The sequence below is a fragment of the Opisthorchis viverrini genome (genome assembly GCF_000715545.1).
Source record: "Opisthorchis viverrini unplaced genomic scaffold opera_v5_1, whole genome shotgun sequence".
Taxonomy (NCBI): Eukaryota; Metazoa; Platyhelminthes; class Trematoda; order Opisthorchiida; family Opisthorchiidae; genus Opisthorchis; species Opisthorchis viverrini.
In genome coordinates this window covers 7,250,433-7,268,131 of record NW_008751657.1, presented here as the reverse complement: position 1 = coordinate 7,268,131, position 17,699 = coordinate 7,250,433, and the positions used below count along the sequence as shown (strand labels likewise).

Below are 17,699 nucleotides of genomic sequence, written 5' to 3'. Positions count from 1 at the left end.
AAGGCCGTCGATTCAGGTGACGGATGGTGTTCATGGAAGGAATGGTGGTGTGACGGGAAATAAAAAATTCACTGGTAAAAGCCCACAAGCTGTGCAAATCCATGACGCCTTTGTAGTAAACGACGGCACTCTCTCCACTGTTGATACCCACAGTAGTATTATTACCTGCCTGCAGTTTAGCAAACTCTAGTACCTTTGGGAACCTATTGCTATCCTAGGACAATATTGGTTAAAAGTCAACGGAACCAGGAGGTTGGGGACGCTCGAATCATTAACCTCCGAGGAAGTCCCAGGATAACCTTCGTGGGCTCTAGTACTGTTCGAGATTCCGGCCGCATGGCAGTTGAAGGTCACGAGCATTACTGTCTAGGATGCGCGGCCCAGTGGTCCTTCGTTATTGAAGACTAATGAACCGATTTGATACTTAATGGTTCCGTCCACAGGTGACCGTTGCACGGATCAACGGGAAAATCTCTGAGCCTCATGAATTCCTCGTCCGTTTTGCTTCCTTACACTTCACGGTCAGCTCACACTAATTCTCAACAGACGTATGATAACCCACCCGGTTAAATTATACTTGGAACCGAGGGAATCATTTTTGACATTCAAGCACTGCCACTGTTCCACCTGATATCCAGTACTTGAGTGAATTTGGCTGTGCCATTCTGCAGGCAAAACTCCCGGCATTGAGCAAAGATGAAGCGATATCCTCCCAGTGCCATTTAACATTCGATTGTGGATCAGTTGGAAGAGGGCTCAGTAGCTGAATTCTATTAAACCCGATCTGCGTGCCTATCAGTTTCTTGACGAGTTTTTCACCGCCTGTGTGGCATCGAAGAGTAAAGAGAGGCTACTTCGGATGAGTGGTCGGTCAGAATTCATGCGACAAACACACACAACAATTCATGCGAGGAACAATAGGAACAACACCTATTTATTGACGATGCCATCGGTGGCGATGGCGGCGTGGTCATTCATGACCCATGTCTGGCACGCTGTTGAGGGCCACCGTATAATCAGGAAATTTCAGTTATTCCGAGAGTTGGTGCTGCTTAAAAACAGTTTGCGGTCAGCACATAAGTAAAGCAATCTTTCTTCTGTTGCCAGTTCGTGCCGAATTTAAGTCCGCCACTCATTAGAGTCAGCCTTACTGCACTGATCATTTGTGCACTCAACCCCCCCTCGGCAACCTTGGACGGTATCAGAGCTTTTATACCGCTCAAAGTGTCGTGGAAACTTTATTTGATGGTGTCAGAACTGGAGTTTGTCGGGGTGAAGGAAGACGCGATAAACAAATAACTAATAACTAACAGTCTGTCGTTGTCGACGTTTTCAAACGAACCCTACAGGAGCGACTATCGATGGGTATCCAGTTTATCAACTACCCTTCCGCCAGGTTGCGTGGAACGATACTGACCCTTGCACAGCCTGTTGCAGCATGGATCGCCAGAGCTGCGCAGCTGGAAGTGATTGGTGGATGATGGAACGATCGGCTAAATGATTTTACTCAGGCTTGGAATCCTTGTTTCAGTACAATTTTAGATGAATCCAGTGAGTGAGCATGAGCAACCTGTTGTTGCGCTTTTCTTATCTTGTAACACTAAAACTGGTCGAACAAATGGAGCGGCGAGGCTTGGACAGTGATTTAGAAGTCTTCACGATACTGTCGTCGCCGACTGACGCACAGATGTCACAGCTAAGCGTGATGTGAGATGAATAGTGTCTTTGTTCCTAACGGATGGGCCTGCAAGGACGGAATGGTCAATGGAGTGAGGAAGGGATAGGAGAAGAGTATATGAAAAGGAATGGTCGGGTGTCACCACGTCTTTGCTTACCAGCCCTGCTGTATGCAGCAAGTGAGGCGACCCTGCTGACGACACTGCACCACCACATGTTTCATCCGCTAGACTGGAGCCCCAGAGAACAGTTATTCAGACCTCCATTCGTCGATTAAACTGGTGCGAGAGACTGCGAGGGTCACCGTAAAGCTCAGCGAGTTCCGAAAGCGAACAAACCGTCATACTCCGACAAGGTTCGGTTTCTCTTTGGTAGTGAGTTCAACTAATCCAAGTTTTTCATGAGATCTGCTGAAAATCTCATCATCATCATCATTGTCAGCTGTAAGAACCGCGTACTCGTCGTACAGTGGTTGTAGCTGCCTCCGAGCAGTGTTGGGGGGGGGGGGGGTAGGTAGCTGCGCATTGCACGCGCGAGCTGGTAAATTGGTGCATAAATCCAGCACTGTCACTGGGCTATCAAGTGGGGGTTGGGGGTTGGAAAAGGAGCTATGCATTGAAGGCAATAGCTTTGGTGCACGAGCGCCATTGAGGACGTGACTGGGCCATGTCTGATGTCTCTAGCCATTGATGTGGCCCGTCTCGGGGTCCCCATCCAGGAAGACGGCAGTGACCAGCGCAGCTGAGTTTGCTGGTAATGGCTTTCACAATTCACTGCCAAGTCATTGTTTGGCCGCCTCTGGCTCTCTTCCACCCTCCACATGGTTGGGGGAAAAGAGTCCTTCGAGGAAGTCGGTCGACTGGCATACGCAACACGTGGCCAAGCCAGCGCAACCTGTGCAGTGTGATCAGTTCATCTATCGAGGGTGAGTTATTTTGCTGTAAATCTGAATTTAGAGAGCCATATGGCATCGGACAAAATCTGCTTATATGGAAACCATAGCAACTTCATTCGGAGATCGTAACATGGGGAGAAACTTCCAACAACTGGCCCCCCGGAACGAAATGTGCTAGGGTCGATCTCTTCAATAAAAAAAATCGCAGTCGGCGGTGATAATGCACCCGGTATAAGATGGACTTCACGCCTAAGATGATGGATATGGCGATGTAAAAGACATTCATATATTTTCCAGATGTGGAATTCGATGTGGAATTCAGCATACCCCCTAATCGAGTTCAATTTTCTCCATAAACACCGATTCATTTCACTTCTTATCTTATTTTAACATTGATGGGTTTGTTCGCCCAGGTAGATAGGTGGTTTTTTGAAAAAAAAAAAGAAAAAAGCAACTAAACGGTCCCTTACAATGCAGAGTGTGCTTAATCCTGAAATGCAAATGATTGGAACTGATCAGTTGAATGTTAGGGTCGGTTGCGTGTGACTTGGACACTGTTCGCACCTATGCGTTTGCAGAATACGGGGCTAAGTGGATTCTTGTTGAAATGTAATAGGAAGTTTGGCCACCTGATGGCAGTCCATTTTTATCTTCAAGTAATCAGACTTCCTAACGAATTCTTCACGTGGGTCAAAACAAAAAAGCACTTCAATAAACGGTTCTACTTCTGTTTTATGTAACGGCGACCTTCATTCCGAGAACCCACATGCCTTCACCTGTATCATCAAATGGCTTCTGCTGTTTTACGGATCGAGCCTAACTAATGTGTCGCTAATTCTCTTGGATCGTAGCCTAAGATATCAAGATGTACTTATCCAACCAACTGATTCCCTGAGGTTTGGTTGCTTTCTTCGGCTGGTCGTGGGAATATATGTCAGGGCCATTGCCGTTTCTAACGGAAAATCCTTTTAACAAGTCACACATTTAGCAATTTTACTCGAGACCATAACTTACACAGACACTGCTAGGCCAGGGACACTCTGATCTTGCGCTCAGTATGGTTTCCAGGTTAACTGAAACTTAGAGCATAACTCGTGTTATGAATTCGCATTGGCAGTAGGTTGCCGGAGCTGTGTCGAGCAACCTATGAACTGCAAGAATGCAACGACGGGATTACACAACTCGAGTTTGTTTGATGAAATTTGACCGAATGATCCCCCGCTGGTGCACTTTTGCTCGCATCTGCGGTATACTTACCGCTGACCTTGTTTTGTATTTTGTATAAGACAGCTGAGCTACCTTGCTTTTGTTCTTCGGATGCCACCACAGGTTAACCACGTCGTTATCATTTTACTGCTTTCAAATGAGAGTTCTCATACACCACTGCCCTGCTGTTGCCGTCATTGAAGTTATGGTAACCTATGCAGTCCTCATCTTGCTGTAGATTCAGTTCAGCGGTTTGTATGTCCTCACTGAGTACTTATTTGTCGATTGTTGCGTTTGAACTCATGCACTTTCGATTTCGATAATGATATAATGAAAGGGATTTCCCTATTCAGCTGTTTGTTTTGCACCAAATTTGGGTAACATTTCATCCAAGGGAACCCCTCTGAAACGCGATCATTTTCTCAGTTGGTCTAAAACAAGTGTCCCCTGCCAGCCATGACCTAATGTGTGGTCTCCAGGTGATGGGTCCAAATTATTCTCATGTTTTACTATCGTCAGAGAAATCTGGGTACATCTCCAACACATCCACCGGAGAGCTAAGTGTACTAGTGATAGTCTGTGCATGCTCTCATTCGATGGCTTACTGTGGCTTCCAAAGTCATCAAGATTTACTACCCTACGACACAGTAAATCCAATAAACTTTAGACCTCCACATAAGCTCTCGAATTCGCAACGCCCCAGTCTGCGGACGGGTTTTAACCCCAGATAGAGACATTACCGCTATTCGTCTCATTCGATATTGGGGGCACTTGGTTTGATGTGGTTCGTGTACTTTTCCGGAGCATTCATATTCCTCAAATAATGTTATTTTTCGGTCGTTTTTGTGGGATGATGTTGAAACCGGTTACTTCAAATCCAGTTGACTACCCTGTTCTTCGTGTTTTTTAGTCTCAGGCCACTTCACTTCGTTGCCCGATTTGCCGCGAAGATATACCCGTCCCCACTGGTGGCGCATCGTCCTTTCCCCCGGCTTTCATCGTCAACCAGCTGTTGGATTTGTTGGCAACTCAGCGGCGCGATGTGGTTCCCAAATGTCGTATTCACCCCAACCAAGAATTGTTGTTCTGTGAAACATGTGATGTTGTGTTTTGCACGGAGTGCCGTGGTCGGAGTCACGCAGCTCACCCGTCCGGATGTGAAGCGTTGAGCGACTGTGACACAGCCAATGTTCCCTTATGCCTTTCCAACGAACACTCTGGTGTTGGAACGCCCACAACTTCCGGCACCTCTGCACTCAACCACAATGTCATCAGTTTCAATGTCGCCATCAAGAGGTGCACCGAGATCATGTTGTATAAGATGCATTTATGTATACAGGAGTTGGATCGTGCGCAGAGTGCTGTTTCCGCTGAATTGGACCGTCTGTCGATAAATAAAAGTCTTTGCGTTGAGGTACGTGCTCTGGACGGTGTGGGTCGTTCTTGTCCGTAGTCCTCATATACTGTCTGGTAGATTTCTTCTAATTCCTGATACTATTAGAAGAACGACGCCAAACCCATACTAGCTGTGCAATTTCAGGCGGTCTCTTCGGATGCAATTAACTACAGGTGTTGTAATTGCTCGTATGTCCCAGATCCCGTCAATTTTCGTTTATCTTGAGTTGTGTTGATCTTGTTGTTCAGCGTCATTCCCTTCACCGGTGCACACCAGCGCAATTCAATCGTGAATCGTTTGCGAGCTTACTTTGGTTCGTGTTGACAAGACATCTGGATACTAATAATGCATAGGGCAATCAGTGGAGTCAATTAGCGTCGAGCAACTGATGGGTTAAGGGTAAGGGAGTGGATACAATAACACCGTTGGTCGTATGATGTCCTTAGGGCTTCTAGCCATTGGTGTGCCGGGTTTTCGATGACATCCTGACGGATGACACGAAGAAACGTGACTAAGTACTCATGTTCACTTTTTCCTTTCTTTTATGTACACATTGAGTGGTGTGTCTTTACAACAGACGAAAACAGGAATCGGCAATCAACTCTCGCAACCAGAATGATGAACTGTATTTCCGGGCGTGTTCGGGCTGTGAATTATTGAGTCTTTCGGAATAATCCATACTTTTCACACTCTGGTGTAACACACTATCAGCAACTCCATTGGAGTCATCCCGTAATCTGGCAACATTGCTGCACAACTCACCCAAGATCTCTGGTGGTCTTTGCCCTTTTGCAGGCTACCTGACGTTTTGTATGTATATCCTTGTAGGTGAATGATACTTGCGTACCAGTTCTCAACAGTTTTTTTGGGTTGTCTCCCCCTGTCGTATGAAATATCTGCCCTTCAAAAGACATTTTACAAAGATATATTTCATTTTGGACGTTTCATTTAATTTCATCCATTCAAGGGTATATTGTTGTGTAAAGCTGGGGTGTTTTCATTCTCCTCCTCCAATACCATGCTGACTAACCGGACAGGAATTCGGTGGCTTATACTTGATATATCTGAAGCATTGACAGTCTTTGATGGGAAGGATGTAGATGAGCTGAAAACCCTCAGCTTGATTTCCTCAAAGTACCTTTCGGGATGAAGTCAGTATAAGGGATATGGAGCACGGAACAAAGGTGAAAATAACCATGCTGGATTATGTTGCCAGCTGCTGTCTTTCTTTCCCCGAATATCTGGCAATACGAACCTGAGGAAGACTTTCATAAATAGCCAGTTTACCCAAATGAGCATACTCCTATTGGTCCCCTCAGTCTGTTAGCGTTACCCTGTCCCATGCACACCAGCAAAAGCCAAGGAGGCCAGCGAATGACACTTCCCAATTCGAGGTAATACTGTTTACTTGTCAACCCAGACAGTTTCCGTGGACTGTTAAACAGTCCTGTTTCAACGACACTAGACGCCTCACATTGAAGGAAGTTTTTTATCCCGTATAAAATTCTTGCGCTCAAGTGTTTGTGGCTCATATTCGATATTCAGTTGGGCCGACTGTATAGACGCACTTTGCCGATCAACACACACATACTCACTCCCAGACTACCTTTGCTATTCACAATGGAACTATTCAAAACAGTATTTGTACATCACATGAATTTTACATCCCTCAAACTTGCCTTGCATCCATACACACTTTAAGTGGATTGTCGGCCGTTCGTATTTCAGCGTACTCAGCAGAAACTACCCCCCCCCACCATCATTTAAAATTTTCAAGTCTCGTACACAAACACTACTGTCTAGACATTCCGGTTAATCCGAATAATCTTGAAGTACCGTGTATCCATTCGCTTGTCCCTGACTAACATCTACAAGCGTTTCACGGGTATGCCTCCCGCCGTTTTTTCCATCTCTTTCTCCCTACAGTCCATCAATTCGAAATTCTCCGAGATAATCGCCCTGGTGGAGCGTCGCCAAGCTGAGTTGTTGGACACAGTCAGTCGATTGGCAAACGATAAACACCGTGCGCTTGTCGACCAACTTGCTTTGATCGAATCCGAACGTGAGGCAATCCGTCGCGAATGCAACAGTCTCAAAGGAATTGTGAGTGGCTTGGGGGGTGGGGGGCTCTTCGTACATTTACTCCGTTTTTGGAGGAGTGGGGTGGGTGACAGTCCAGTTTATTCCATTAAGTTCGTTCTTGTTATGGTATCCGGACGCGAATCCATACTCGCATTTCTGACAATGATAAATAGCTAGCACAATCAGGCCAACCGGAGGTTTGACGTGAGCAACAGACTGTTCACTTCCTTTCGACTGTTTACGAAAAGGTAGGTAAGTGCACAGTTCTCCAAGCTATTTCGCTTCTCAGTGGCACCACACCGTTGTTTGGTCATTACTTGTAGGGACGAAAACACGACTGTGGAAGAATTCTGCATGGAGTTAGTAGAGATGTGTTTCATTTAACAAACGGGCGAATGGATAATCATCCATTTTCTCGTCATTTGTGGCTCAGAATCTTATTCCTATCCTGTTGTTCCCACCTGCTCGCGAGTAAAACATTGGTGGTTGGAATGTGCGCGTTTTACAAGCGCCCATTTTATGTGATTGGTTTAAATTCCGGTCACTTCCCTGGAGATTACCCTCCAATAGTCATCACAGAGCAAGCAGTTATCTTGAACGCCTATGTTTCCCGAGTCCAACGCCCCTCTGACCCACCGTAAGGGGAGAGCAAGTTGCCCACCGGGATTCCCACTTGGAATTTACACCAGTCTGATTCATGATCATTTGCACGTGCTTCAGTTGCACGTCTCAAGCGTTGACGTTCTTTTTGACCGATCTTGGTTCGTTGTGTTCTCATCATCAGGCTATTACCACCTTTCCCGGAAATCACAGAATTTTGATGTAATTGTGTATGATTTCTCACAGTATTTACCTAATGTTCTGAGGAACGTCGACTACTCTTTTATTTAGATCAATTAGAAGGCCTTGGGCTGTAACGACCGAAATTATCTTGGCAGGTTTTCGTGGACAGTATGTAGTATCTAGCCAAGCCAGCGTATGTGCCGAGTGCTTTTTATTTGTGGGAGGTATGAATCCCTCAGGGGCAGTTTATCCCAATCCGGCCATCTTCCTTCCAGAGTTAAAAGCTGACCGCTAAAGAGCGGCAGTCAGGTTTGTAGAATCAAGTGAAACCAACTCTTTATGTTTGATAAAGGTTACTCACATCTGTCATCAAATACTTTCTCCTCGGTAGCGCCCGGGGATGCGTATAGGCGCCAGAAGGCTAACCGTGTGTTTGGAACTCTGGCCATTGGCATTCCTTCTATCCCACTTGTTTTTACTTGACAATACTTTGTATTTACCAACAGTTCGTTTACCCCGCTGGGCCATAATGTCTAGGTTAGTGTACCGGCGTCAAACGACGCGTAAATAAGCTATTTTCTTCCCTTGTATAACATCAAGGGGATGTTCTTACGGATTTCTTCAGCATATTTCCACCTTTTTTGCCGACTGTCAACATTTACAACAATATTGTCACTTAAAGCACTACTGGACGGTCGCTGAAAATCCTCCGACAACCCACGACCGTTTTCGCAAAACCAAATTTGTTTGCGAATGAGTGTATTTCGCTAATATGATCACATTCACGACCTTTGGCTGACGGGCTAGCAAGCGCTTATCATCGTGTCAGGTTTGCAAAGTCTCATCATTTTAACATCAGCTTTATTTCTATCGGCTTAATTCTGTCTGAATCTATCTTGTATGTTTACGTCCAATCGTAGCTGATCTCTCAAATTCTGTGGGGGAATCTAACCAGACTAATGAAAATTAGTCAGGCCTGTGCACATAGACTCTTCTGTGACCGTCTTGTCCCTTCTGTTGCTTTTGATTAGTTTATCACACTCCTAGCTACCATATATCCCCATTTCCGGTTGTTTGTCGCTGTACCGTTACAAGAAGGCGAGCTCATTCCCTAACATCCATTATGGAAAAAATGTCGGGCTTTGCTCGTTCTGGGTTTGATCTAGGAGAAAACGAGTGTTATCATTGAAACGATTGATGGTTGATGGAAACTCCTGGAAGACCCACTACTGGTTGTGCCCGTTTTGGGTTTATCCATTAGGCCGAATCCCCTCATTCTTATTCCCTATACTAGAGCTAAGTGTTCGTTGGCAAATCGAGGTGGTGTTAAGACGAGACTCAAACCGAATCTCATGTGCAGTGTTCTTAGACTGAATGCACTACACAAAGGCCACCTCGTGTTTCAGTTGAAACGATATGCAAGGTGTCGAAATATCTTCCCAGGGTCTTAATGAACATTTAATTCCAACAAAGTACTACTCTGCCCTTAGATTTTGACCTTACTGTTTGCGAGTCCTCATTTCTGCTCCGTGCATTGTTTGGCACGTTTCTTAAAGCCAGTCTTAGTCGTATGAGTTATTCTCAAGCAGCTGTGGGTTGTGTGACCAAAAGGCATACCACCCAAGGCCATCGGTTGGATCTACATTTGAAAATCGAACAGGAGTGAGTTAGTTGCCACAGAGATCGTTTGAACATTTGAGTCTAATGCTGCTGACCATGTGTCAACCTTGCTAAGCTGTTATTTGTCCAGTGGTCAACAACTGAGCTAGATGGTATGGATTTCCAAAGGCTTAGAGGACTGATTCTGGAAGGGCTTGTAATTAACGCTTGTAGTTTGCAGCCAGTTTCGTATCTGTTCTTTTCTTCATGTCCTTCGCCTAGATGCTCTTATGTACAGTCTGTTTATTCCTTCAATAGTTGATCGATATGTGGTTGGACACATTTGCATGGGGTCACTTTTTCCACCCATCGGTTCCTTAATTAATTCATCCGTCCACCGCGTAGGTTGTGCTTTTTGGTCAGCGTTGTCCCTCAGCCGAATGGTCCCAGTTTGTTTAACTGCTTTGCGCTCCATGTTATCTCACGTGCCATGGTGTGATCGCGCCACCCAAAAAGTTGTTTGACGTCATGTGTTTACTGCTGTTGCCGTCCTTTCCCCGATCGGCATCGTGCTTACTCGTATTCTTATCTTGCAAGTTCGGTGTCAAGTCATGAATTGTCCGCAAGTGTACTTTTCCTCGAAATTCGTCAAAACCTGGTCACTATGTGCAATATATAATTAGGAATGCACTACATTGCATGAGTATGGATATCAGTGGCTTGAAAAATTACCTTGCCCAAACGTGAAGTTCTGCAATCTAGCGTGTCCATAGCCCAGGATCACCTTCAACTGCCCGCTATTGGAACCGTTGCAGCACCCCGAGTCGACCATCCCTCCAGTACACCAACCATTGCAGTTCTGTGTTGACCCGATGTCGGGAACTCAGTTCCGAAGTACTGACTTTGCAATTCATCTTTCTTGAAAATCTATCGCAACGAATTCGACTAATATCTTTCGTCGTCGTCCCTCTTGATCCCATGCTGCTCAACTTACAGGGGTGAACGCAACATTTTCTCGAACATCCGTAAATTTCGATCGAACAGACAGGTTACACCTGCTACCAGTCATCAGTGTCTTCATTTCTCTGTCTGTCAAGAGACGCAATTAACCTTTTAGTCAAGCCGGTTCCGTCCGGATAAATTGACAGCTGCGTTTCGCTGAGTCATCACACGGCAAACAGCTGGATACACCTGCGACCCTGGTCACAATGGGAAATTCGCGTAATTGGATGTTGGTTTCGCGTTATCCAAGCCACACATAATATTCGCCCGTGGACATGATTGATGTTTGCGCCGTTTCCCGTATTTGGTGGCTAACCAGTCACCACCAGAAGTTGGCCCACATCCAGTGTGTTAATCATTTTCTGCGCTGGTGAATCATCGCTGACTGCATTCGCTTGTTTTTCTAGTCAATCTACCGCTTTGTTGTTGTTGAAGATGATGATCATAGTAGTGTTGATGATCCTAAAAATCATATTCAGCTTGTCTGATCTGACAAGGATCCTTTACTCACACCAGGGTCGACACACATTTCGCCGGTACGCCCTCCCCTTGTGCATCTTTTTCCGAGGGAAAGTGTATATTTGTGGCGACTTCATGTTCTGTATATGGTGCTGTGCTTTGCATCCCCACAACCATTTATTCCTCTTTGGAAATCCCCAACCGAATGCTTTTCACAAGTTCTGAGTAGATCTGGAAATTATTGGGAAGGCTCACCTAACTACATGAGATGTTTTCGAGTGCGTTACATGTGTTTCTTATGTGCCGAGGAGGTTTTGGTGGTCACGAAACTTTAGTGGTAATTTTCTAAATCCATTCGTCTTCAGCAGTGCGGAATGTCTAACTCATTGAATTACTTCCTGCAGCATATTTACTAACACAGTGGTGTGTCTTAGGGAATGGACAAATTGCTTTTGGAGAAAAAGTTACGTGTATTTCCATTCAGGAGAGAACCGCTCCAACAGTCCTTTCTTTGTGTAAAGACCATCTTTCAAGAGACCGGCCGAAAATCCACCCTACTCTTGAAATAAATTTGATGTTGAAGTGCGCTTTGAGGGCCCAGCCAGAAGCGACCTGTTTTGAAGGGTGGTCCCTCTTTAAGTGGCAAGGCATGAACGGTAAAGCCACATTATTGGGTGGGACTGATGTTTGGGTAACAAAGGGTGGTGCGCGAGACTCTTGGCGTCAATTATCCTTCGTCGCCTTACGGTAACCCGTGAAAAATGGGCTCGAGAGCAGTAAGCGGAATTTCCACCGAGTAGGGCTTGCGTTAACCACATCTTCGCACTACCAAGTGCTAGAACCAAGCCATAATTATAAGCCGCCCACCATGCCGGTACTGCTGGATTTACAGGGCGCGTTTGACTCTGGCATGCTTACGCAACAAATACTGCCTTGGAATTTTGTCAGTTTAATAAATTGTATTCACTGACCTGTGGTCTTATGGAAGTATACAGCGAGTCCTCCAAGAGCCCTTATTCAGGAAGTGATGTCTGACAAGGATGTACGCTTCCTCAATCAGCGTTCAACTTCGTGATCGACAAGATAATGATGGGAACGCTAGAGATTCCTCAAAACTCTGGTAAGATATTTGGAATATACAGATATCATCCCCATGTACGAGGAAGGTATAGATGCCTTTGGGATGAAGTGTTACAGTCATCCTGTTCCTTGGTATTTGATTTCCACTCGCAAGTTGTCTTGCTCCTGTTCGTTCTGTCATTGAGCACACCACTTACAATCCAAGGAAACGCACTTGAGGTTATGGAGCGTTTTGCTTATGTTGGAGGCTGTATAAATACTACAGTACGGGCTTTTTCGTTTTATGGTTATGAGACGTCTCCTCTGCGAACAGCGGGGTCAAGGCCTTCTCAGATGTCTGATAATCATTGTCTCAATCACAAAGTATTGTTGTATGGCAGTGAGGCTGTCGGTGCTGCTGATAGTTGCAGGGTGCTTACCAGTGGAGAGGAATCGTCAACAGAAGCGATTTAAATATAACCGTACAAATTAATTATGGTCTCCCTCACCCAATTCGTTGCAACATGTGCAAACAGACCAACAGTCTTTAGAGGATACTCAAGGGGAATCATCAGCTTAAGTGCCTTGAACCAGAAGAACAAATCCCAGATTCAGGCGAGTTCCCCCCTTAACCCATTGGCTGCAAGATTTGTAGTCCACACTGACCAAAAACAACGCTAGTTGGAAGAGATCACACTATCTGTTCACCTCCTTCAAACCTACGCAACTTGGTTGTCATTCCCCCATAAAGACCCCCCTTGGGGATCTCGATTGTTCTTTATCTGTGATGTTTTTTCTGTGAGGAAACAATTTTTCCTACGGATGGAGTGCTTGCTTTGCTTTACTTTATGTGCTCTGGTATCCGCGTGTCCTTAGCTGATTGCCGCTCTGAAAGACAAGCGTCCTTAGGATGATTGCCTGTTTTTTGTGAACCTAATATCAAAAGTCTCGGTACAGCGATTAGCAAAGGTAACTGTCAGTAACCGATGCGGTTCAACTGATTTATTTAGAACTTTAATATTCAAGCCGGAGAATGAGAGGAAGTTGTTTCATTTGTACTGTCGTTCCGCTGTATTTTGATGGTTCCTGTTGGTATGTGGGGCTCGTGTTTTTTAGCATTTTAGGTAACTTGAGATAAACCTCACTAAATCGTCATCTATATCCGCTCGAATAAACTCCACTTTTTTTCCTGGTAGAACAGAAACATGGTTATTATTGCAAGTTGTCAGATGACTGCAATGCCAAATTGTCCCTGCCAAATGCATCGTATCCCACGATAAACATCTGCTTAGGCGTGAATGTTAAAACTCTTGTTTATTCTCCATGCCTTAGTTCCATTAAAAAACTCCTGTAGTGAGCGGGCGAACGCGAGGATCAGAGCCATCCAGCTTCCACCTTACTTTAACTTATTACGACAACTGGTACCATTTTGAAAGACAAATAAGGTCATAACAGGTTCAGATTATAGTGGCAGCTGGTCACCCATCTTAGATTTACGCATGCATGGTCGTGCATCTGTGCCTTTCTGTGGGCGACTAGCAGAATGTTTTGCAACTGCCTTAATTGTTCAGAGAAATCGTACCTCGGCAGACGAGGTAGCCCGTATCGCTTCGCAATTCACTGATTTCCAACTTCGATGAACACCTGAAGCAGTTCTAATCCACTGTAACACCCCCACAACGTGTCTTCGCTTGCACCGTGTCCCCCTAACCCTATTAGACTAAATCCAGTGTGGTTGTGATTGCGTGCGAGGAGTTTGCAGTGACATAGCCCTGTCAAAACCTGTGACAGCGGTGACGTAGATGCCTGTTTGAGTGTGTATTTCCAAAGCGAGATACGAATCGCTAGGACAATGACATTTCACCTGCCATGCAAACCGAAGATAAATATGCAAAATAGTTGTGCAATATGGCGTGATCTGTCATGTAAAACTACCGAGATTACAGGCCAAGCAGTCCGAGTTTTGTATCATCAGGATCGCAGGTAGAAAGTACAGGTGCTCTCGAAAAACGTGCTTAGAAAGGATACGGCTCTGGGTGATTTGAGCGACAGAGTTATGTGATGAGAGACGCTGGACCATATCACGGTCTGAAATCCACTCTGATAAAGAACACTAATAAAATCACGTTTGGTCACTACAGTGCCTGATTAGAATTTCGGACGAGGTTGGAATTAGTCGTTTAGAGGACGAATGAAGGAACCAAGTCCTTGCCGGCGACCGAATGCGATTCACGAATTTGTGGAAAAGTAATTCGATGCATTCATTGCCTTACAAGACTGATTCTATCAATCTTAATTTTTCCCAGTCGTCGAAAATTACACTGATTCGCTTTGACTTTAGCGGCTGGGATGGACTGGCCGCAGAAAACATTGTCGATTGCCAGTTTACCTACCGAGTTTATTGGACGTCCAGTTTTCAGTCCCGGTCGGGCACTATTAAGCTGTCGCAATTAGGGAAGGGTTTTGTGTTAACCTATTCTGTGCGACTAATCACACATCGTCAGACTGCCCGAAAGGGATTATCGGTTTGGCTTAGGCGAGTCGATTACTTGTCTGTGATTTGTGTCTGTTTTAACGCCAGAAGTCCTTGTAAGTTTGTTTTAGACGTTTTCCATGACTTCTCTCGCTGGTGAGATTCCGGTCTACTGACCGTTACCCCTCCTCCATGATGTTCAGTCTCCTGTTCATAGGTTTCATTCAACTTGGTATGATGGTTTTAGTGCTGTCATTTTCAGGTATTTATCCTCGAATCCTACTAAATGCCGTTTCAAAATGTCTTGGTTTTCATCCATTTCGGTGACTGGAAGCGCAGTGACGAAACCACAGGACAGCGCTGACAAAGGATTTATTGTCGCTGAGCTTGACTGCAATGACATACTAAGGCGCACCCCGGCAACATGGAATCGCTTTGTTTATGCATCGCACAAAGCATTAGGTGTTTGAACAAATGGCTTCACTAAAAGTGAAGATAAGCTAAGTGAAGCGGACTGACGTGCCGTAGCACCATAGAGTCTGTAACAGCGTTAAGAATGCTTCCATTTCAAACCAGCTGGTTCTACTTGCAACCTGAGGAAAGTTGGTATCATCCTGGCGGAAAACCAGTCAGTCAGTCAGTTGTACGGGTACAAATCCTACACTGAGGTACGATGATTCCATCTGTTGCAGTTTCGCTCATTGAGGAAAAGGAGAGTAAAGCAATGACAGCCACTATTGCAGGCGATGACCCAATTAATTCCTTGGTGTTAAGTTATTTTCTACAGGAGCTTGGAGCGAGATGGCTACTCACTTACGGCAATAAATTTAATGCAGGACCGCCATTCGGTGCGTGATAGGACCATAGTTGATACGTCTCTTCCGGGTCCACCGTTTGGGGAAAATGGCACTCTGCGACGTGACTGAATTGATTCGCAAGGACTTTCGTACCTCGTTACCAAGTCACGGGCTAGTGGTCTCTGGGTTGTTTCCGTTTGACACATTATTGAACACGGAGGGTTTCGCGAGACAGACTGTCCCGTTCTGTACGTCACTTAGCCAGTTTAACATACGATGTGTGACCATTTAATTCAGCGACGGAGAATTATTCTTACCGAGCACTATCTGGCCGACCTCAGGGTTACTAATCTGATATTCCCACCCAACTCGCGCAATACTTGGGAGACACGGATGGTCAAACATAGAGTCTTCGAATATCTGCAGACAACAGCTACGTCTCTGATCCATAACTTGAGATAGATAGCACTCCCGCAGTGCGCACTCTATCCGCCGCCCTGGCCTTCCTGATTTGGAAGGTGATTTTCCCTTATGCCTGTCTTCTGGGAGGTATGCGGCCACCTGGATCGATCAATTTATTTACCACACCCATTGATCCATTTGCAAGCATGAGGTTTGGGTTTGATCCCACCCAATCGTGTGGCGGCATTTTCCACTTTGCAGCTGTTAAACACATGTCGAACAGTTCGCCATGAGTATTTCAGCTGTTCAAAATTGTTAATCCTTCTTAGGGACGCAAAGTGAAGTATGATCAATGCAACATCAACCATGATGAAACGCACGTTCACTTGTATAATGGACTGACCTGTGTAAGACGGTGGTAGACAGTCCATTTCCACTAGAGTGATGCGCGGATAGTGTGAGGATCGTAATCACTCTAAGCAGGCTCCATTCCGCTACTGTCCTTTCCTCGTTCTAGATATTTTGCAGTTGGTTAATAAGGCTAGTTACAAGATCACCACCTTTGAAGGCTCCCATGAGTACGGTCTGTAGCAGTTTTTCCAAACGTCCTCCAAATCGTCACCTTACTGGCTTCGGAAAATTGTTGAATCAACTCAACTCGGTAGTGTAGGTTCCTCGGAGTTGTTCAATTGAATGGCTTTGCATTAGCCGGCGTATTCCCCAGGGGGAGCAGATTGACGCGTGTCTCCGCACAACACCGTAGTCAGAGTCAAGTTGTGTACCCTAGAAGGAACGGAACTTTTGACGTGAAGTTTTCACTAGTAGCTAGTTGCAACATAGTCCAACTGAGCTACGAGCTTGTTGGAAGTTGGTTGCCTGCAGGCAACACTGTCGCAGAACACCACCGTCACCCAAGTGAGGATCATTTAGACCCAATGCGTTAGGTCCATCTTCTATTTGAGTACGGTCAAAATTGGTGTGTTCCAAGGCGATGTTGCTGAACGATTATTGAGTCCGCATTAGACCCAATCAATTATCGGAAACTGTTCTGTGTAAGCCTTCTGGGTGAGAGATTGCCTCTGGGTCTGACGAAATAAAAGCCAATTATGAAGGCATATCAAATTTGACGAAACAGAAATTTTTCCAAGATGTGCGGGGACTGACCCGTTTGTATCGAGGTCGTGTCTGGAGATGTTACATCAAACTGGTTATATCCTTTAGAAGCCGATGAGGAACTGATGTCATTGAGGCTACAATGTCGGTTGATAATTGTCGTTCCGCGGCTTTCGTCCAAATGGTTTCCTAACATGATAGTATATACATATATAAAGGGCTTCATATAGTTCGGTCGCTCTTGGCTTTATTCTATACATTCGTCCCAAGCTCAAACATAAAAGGTGAAGATGGGTAACCTGATTTGTTTGCAGCTGGAGATACATTCACGAAACTACGCCAGTTTTCTCCAAATACACTCATTTTCACACTAACTTGCTTTTGACGGTAAACTCAGCTGGATCTACTTGAATTTCACTTTTATGGTATTCTTCAACTGAATGTGCTGCACAAAACTGCGTCATGTATCAGCGACTTCATGAGTAGTATGTTATTTCCACGCCAGTTTTCCTTTATCTTTCCCTGGGATAGTTCAGTGATTAAGGGCGAACTTGCTGACCGGAATGTCCGACTGCTCGTCTAGGCTTGGGCAACCTGGCGGTATATCAACCCTCTTGTTTCCTCCGGGTGGCACGGTAGCCAACATCCGTCAAAACTTCAGAAGTGGTCATCAATTAAAGATGCTCATCAGCCAAAGATGAGAGTCTTTCAAATCCGAGTCATTAGTTTGTCATGCTTATTTTGGGCAATATTTAG

At 45.2% G+C, this 17,699-nt stretch overlaps 1 protein-coding gene across 1 annotated transcript in view; it reads left to right on the top strand.

The window, feature by feature from the left end:
- The window catches only part of T265_00122 (hypothetical protein), a gene marked incomplete at both ends in the record, with an annotated part of 58,166 nt that overhangs the window by 12,615 nt on the left and 27,852 nt on the right, over window positions 1-17,699 (top strand). The window contains 2 exons of the mRNA XM_009163779.1: window positions 4,695-5,192; window positions 7,101-7,277. Coding sequence (XP_009162043.1) covers window positions 4,695-5,192; window positions 7,101-7,277 — 675 coding nt within the window. The remainder of the gene's footprint in view (window positions 1-4,694; window positions 5,193-7,100; window positions 7,278-17,699) is intronic.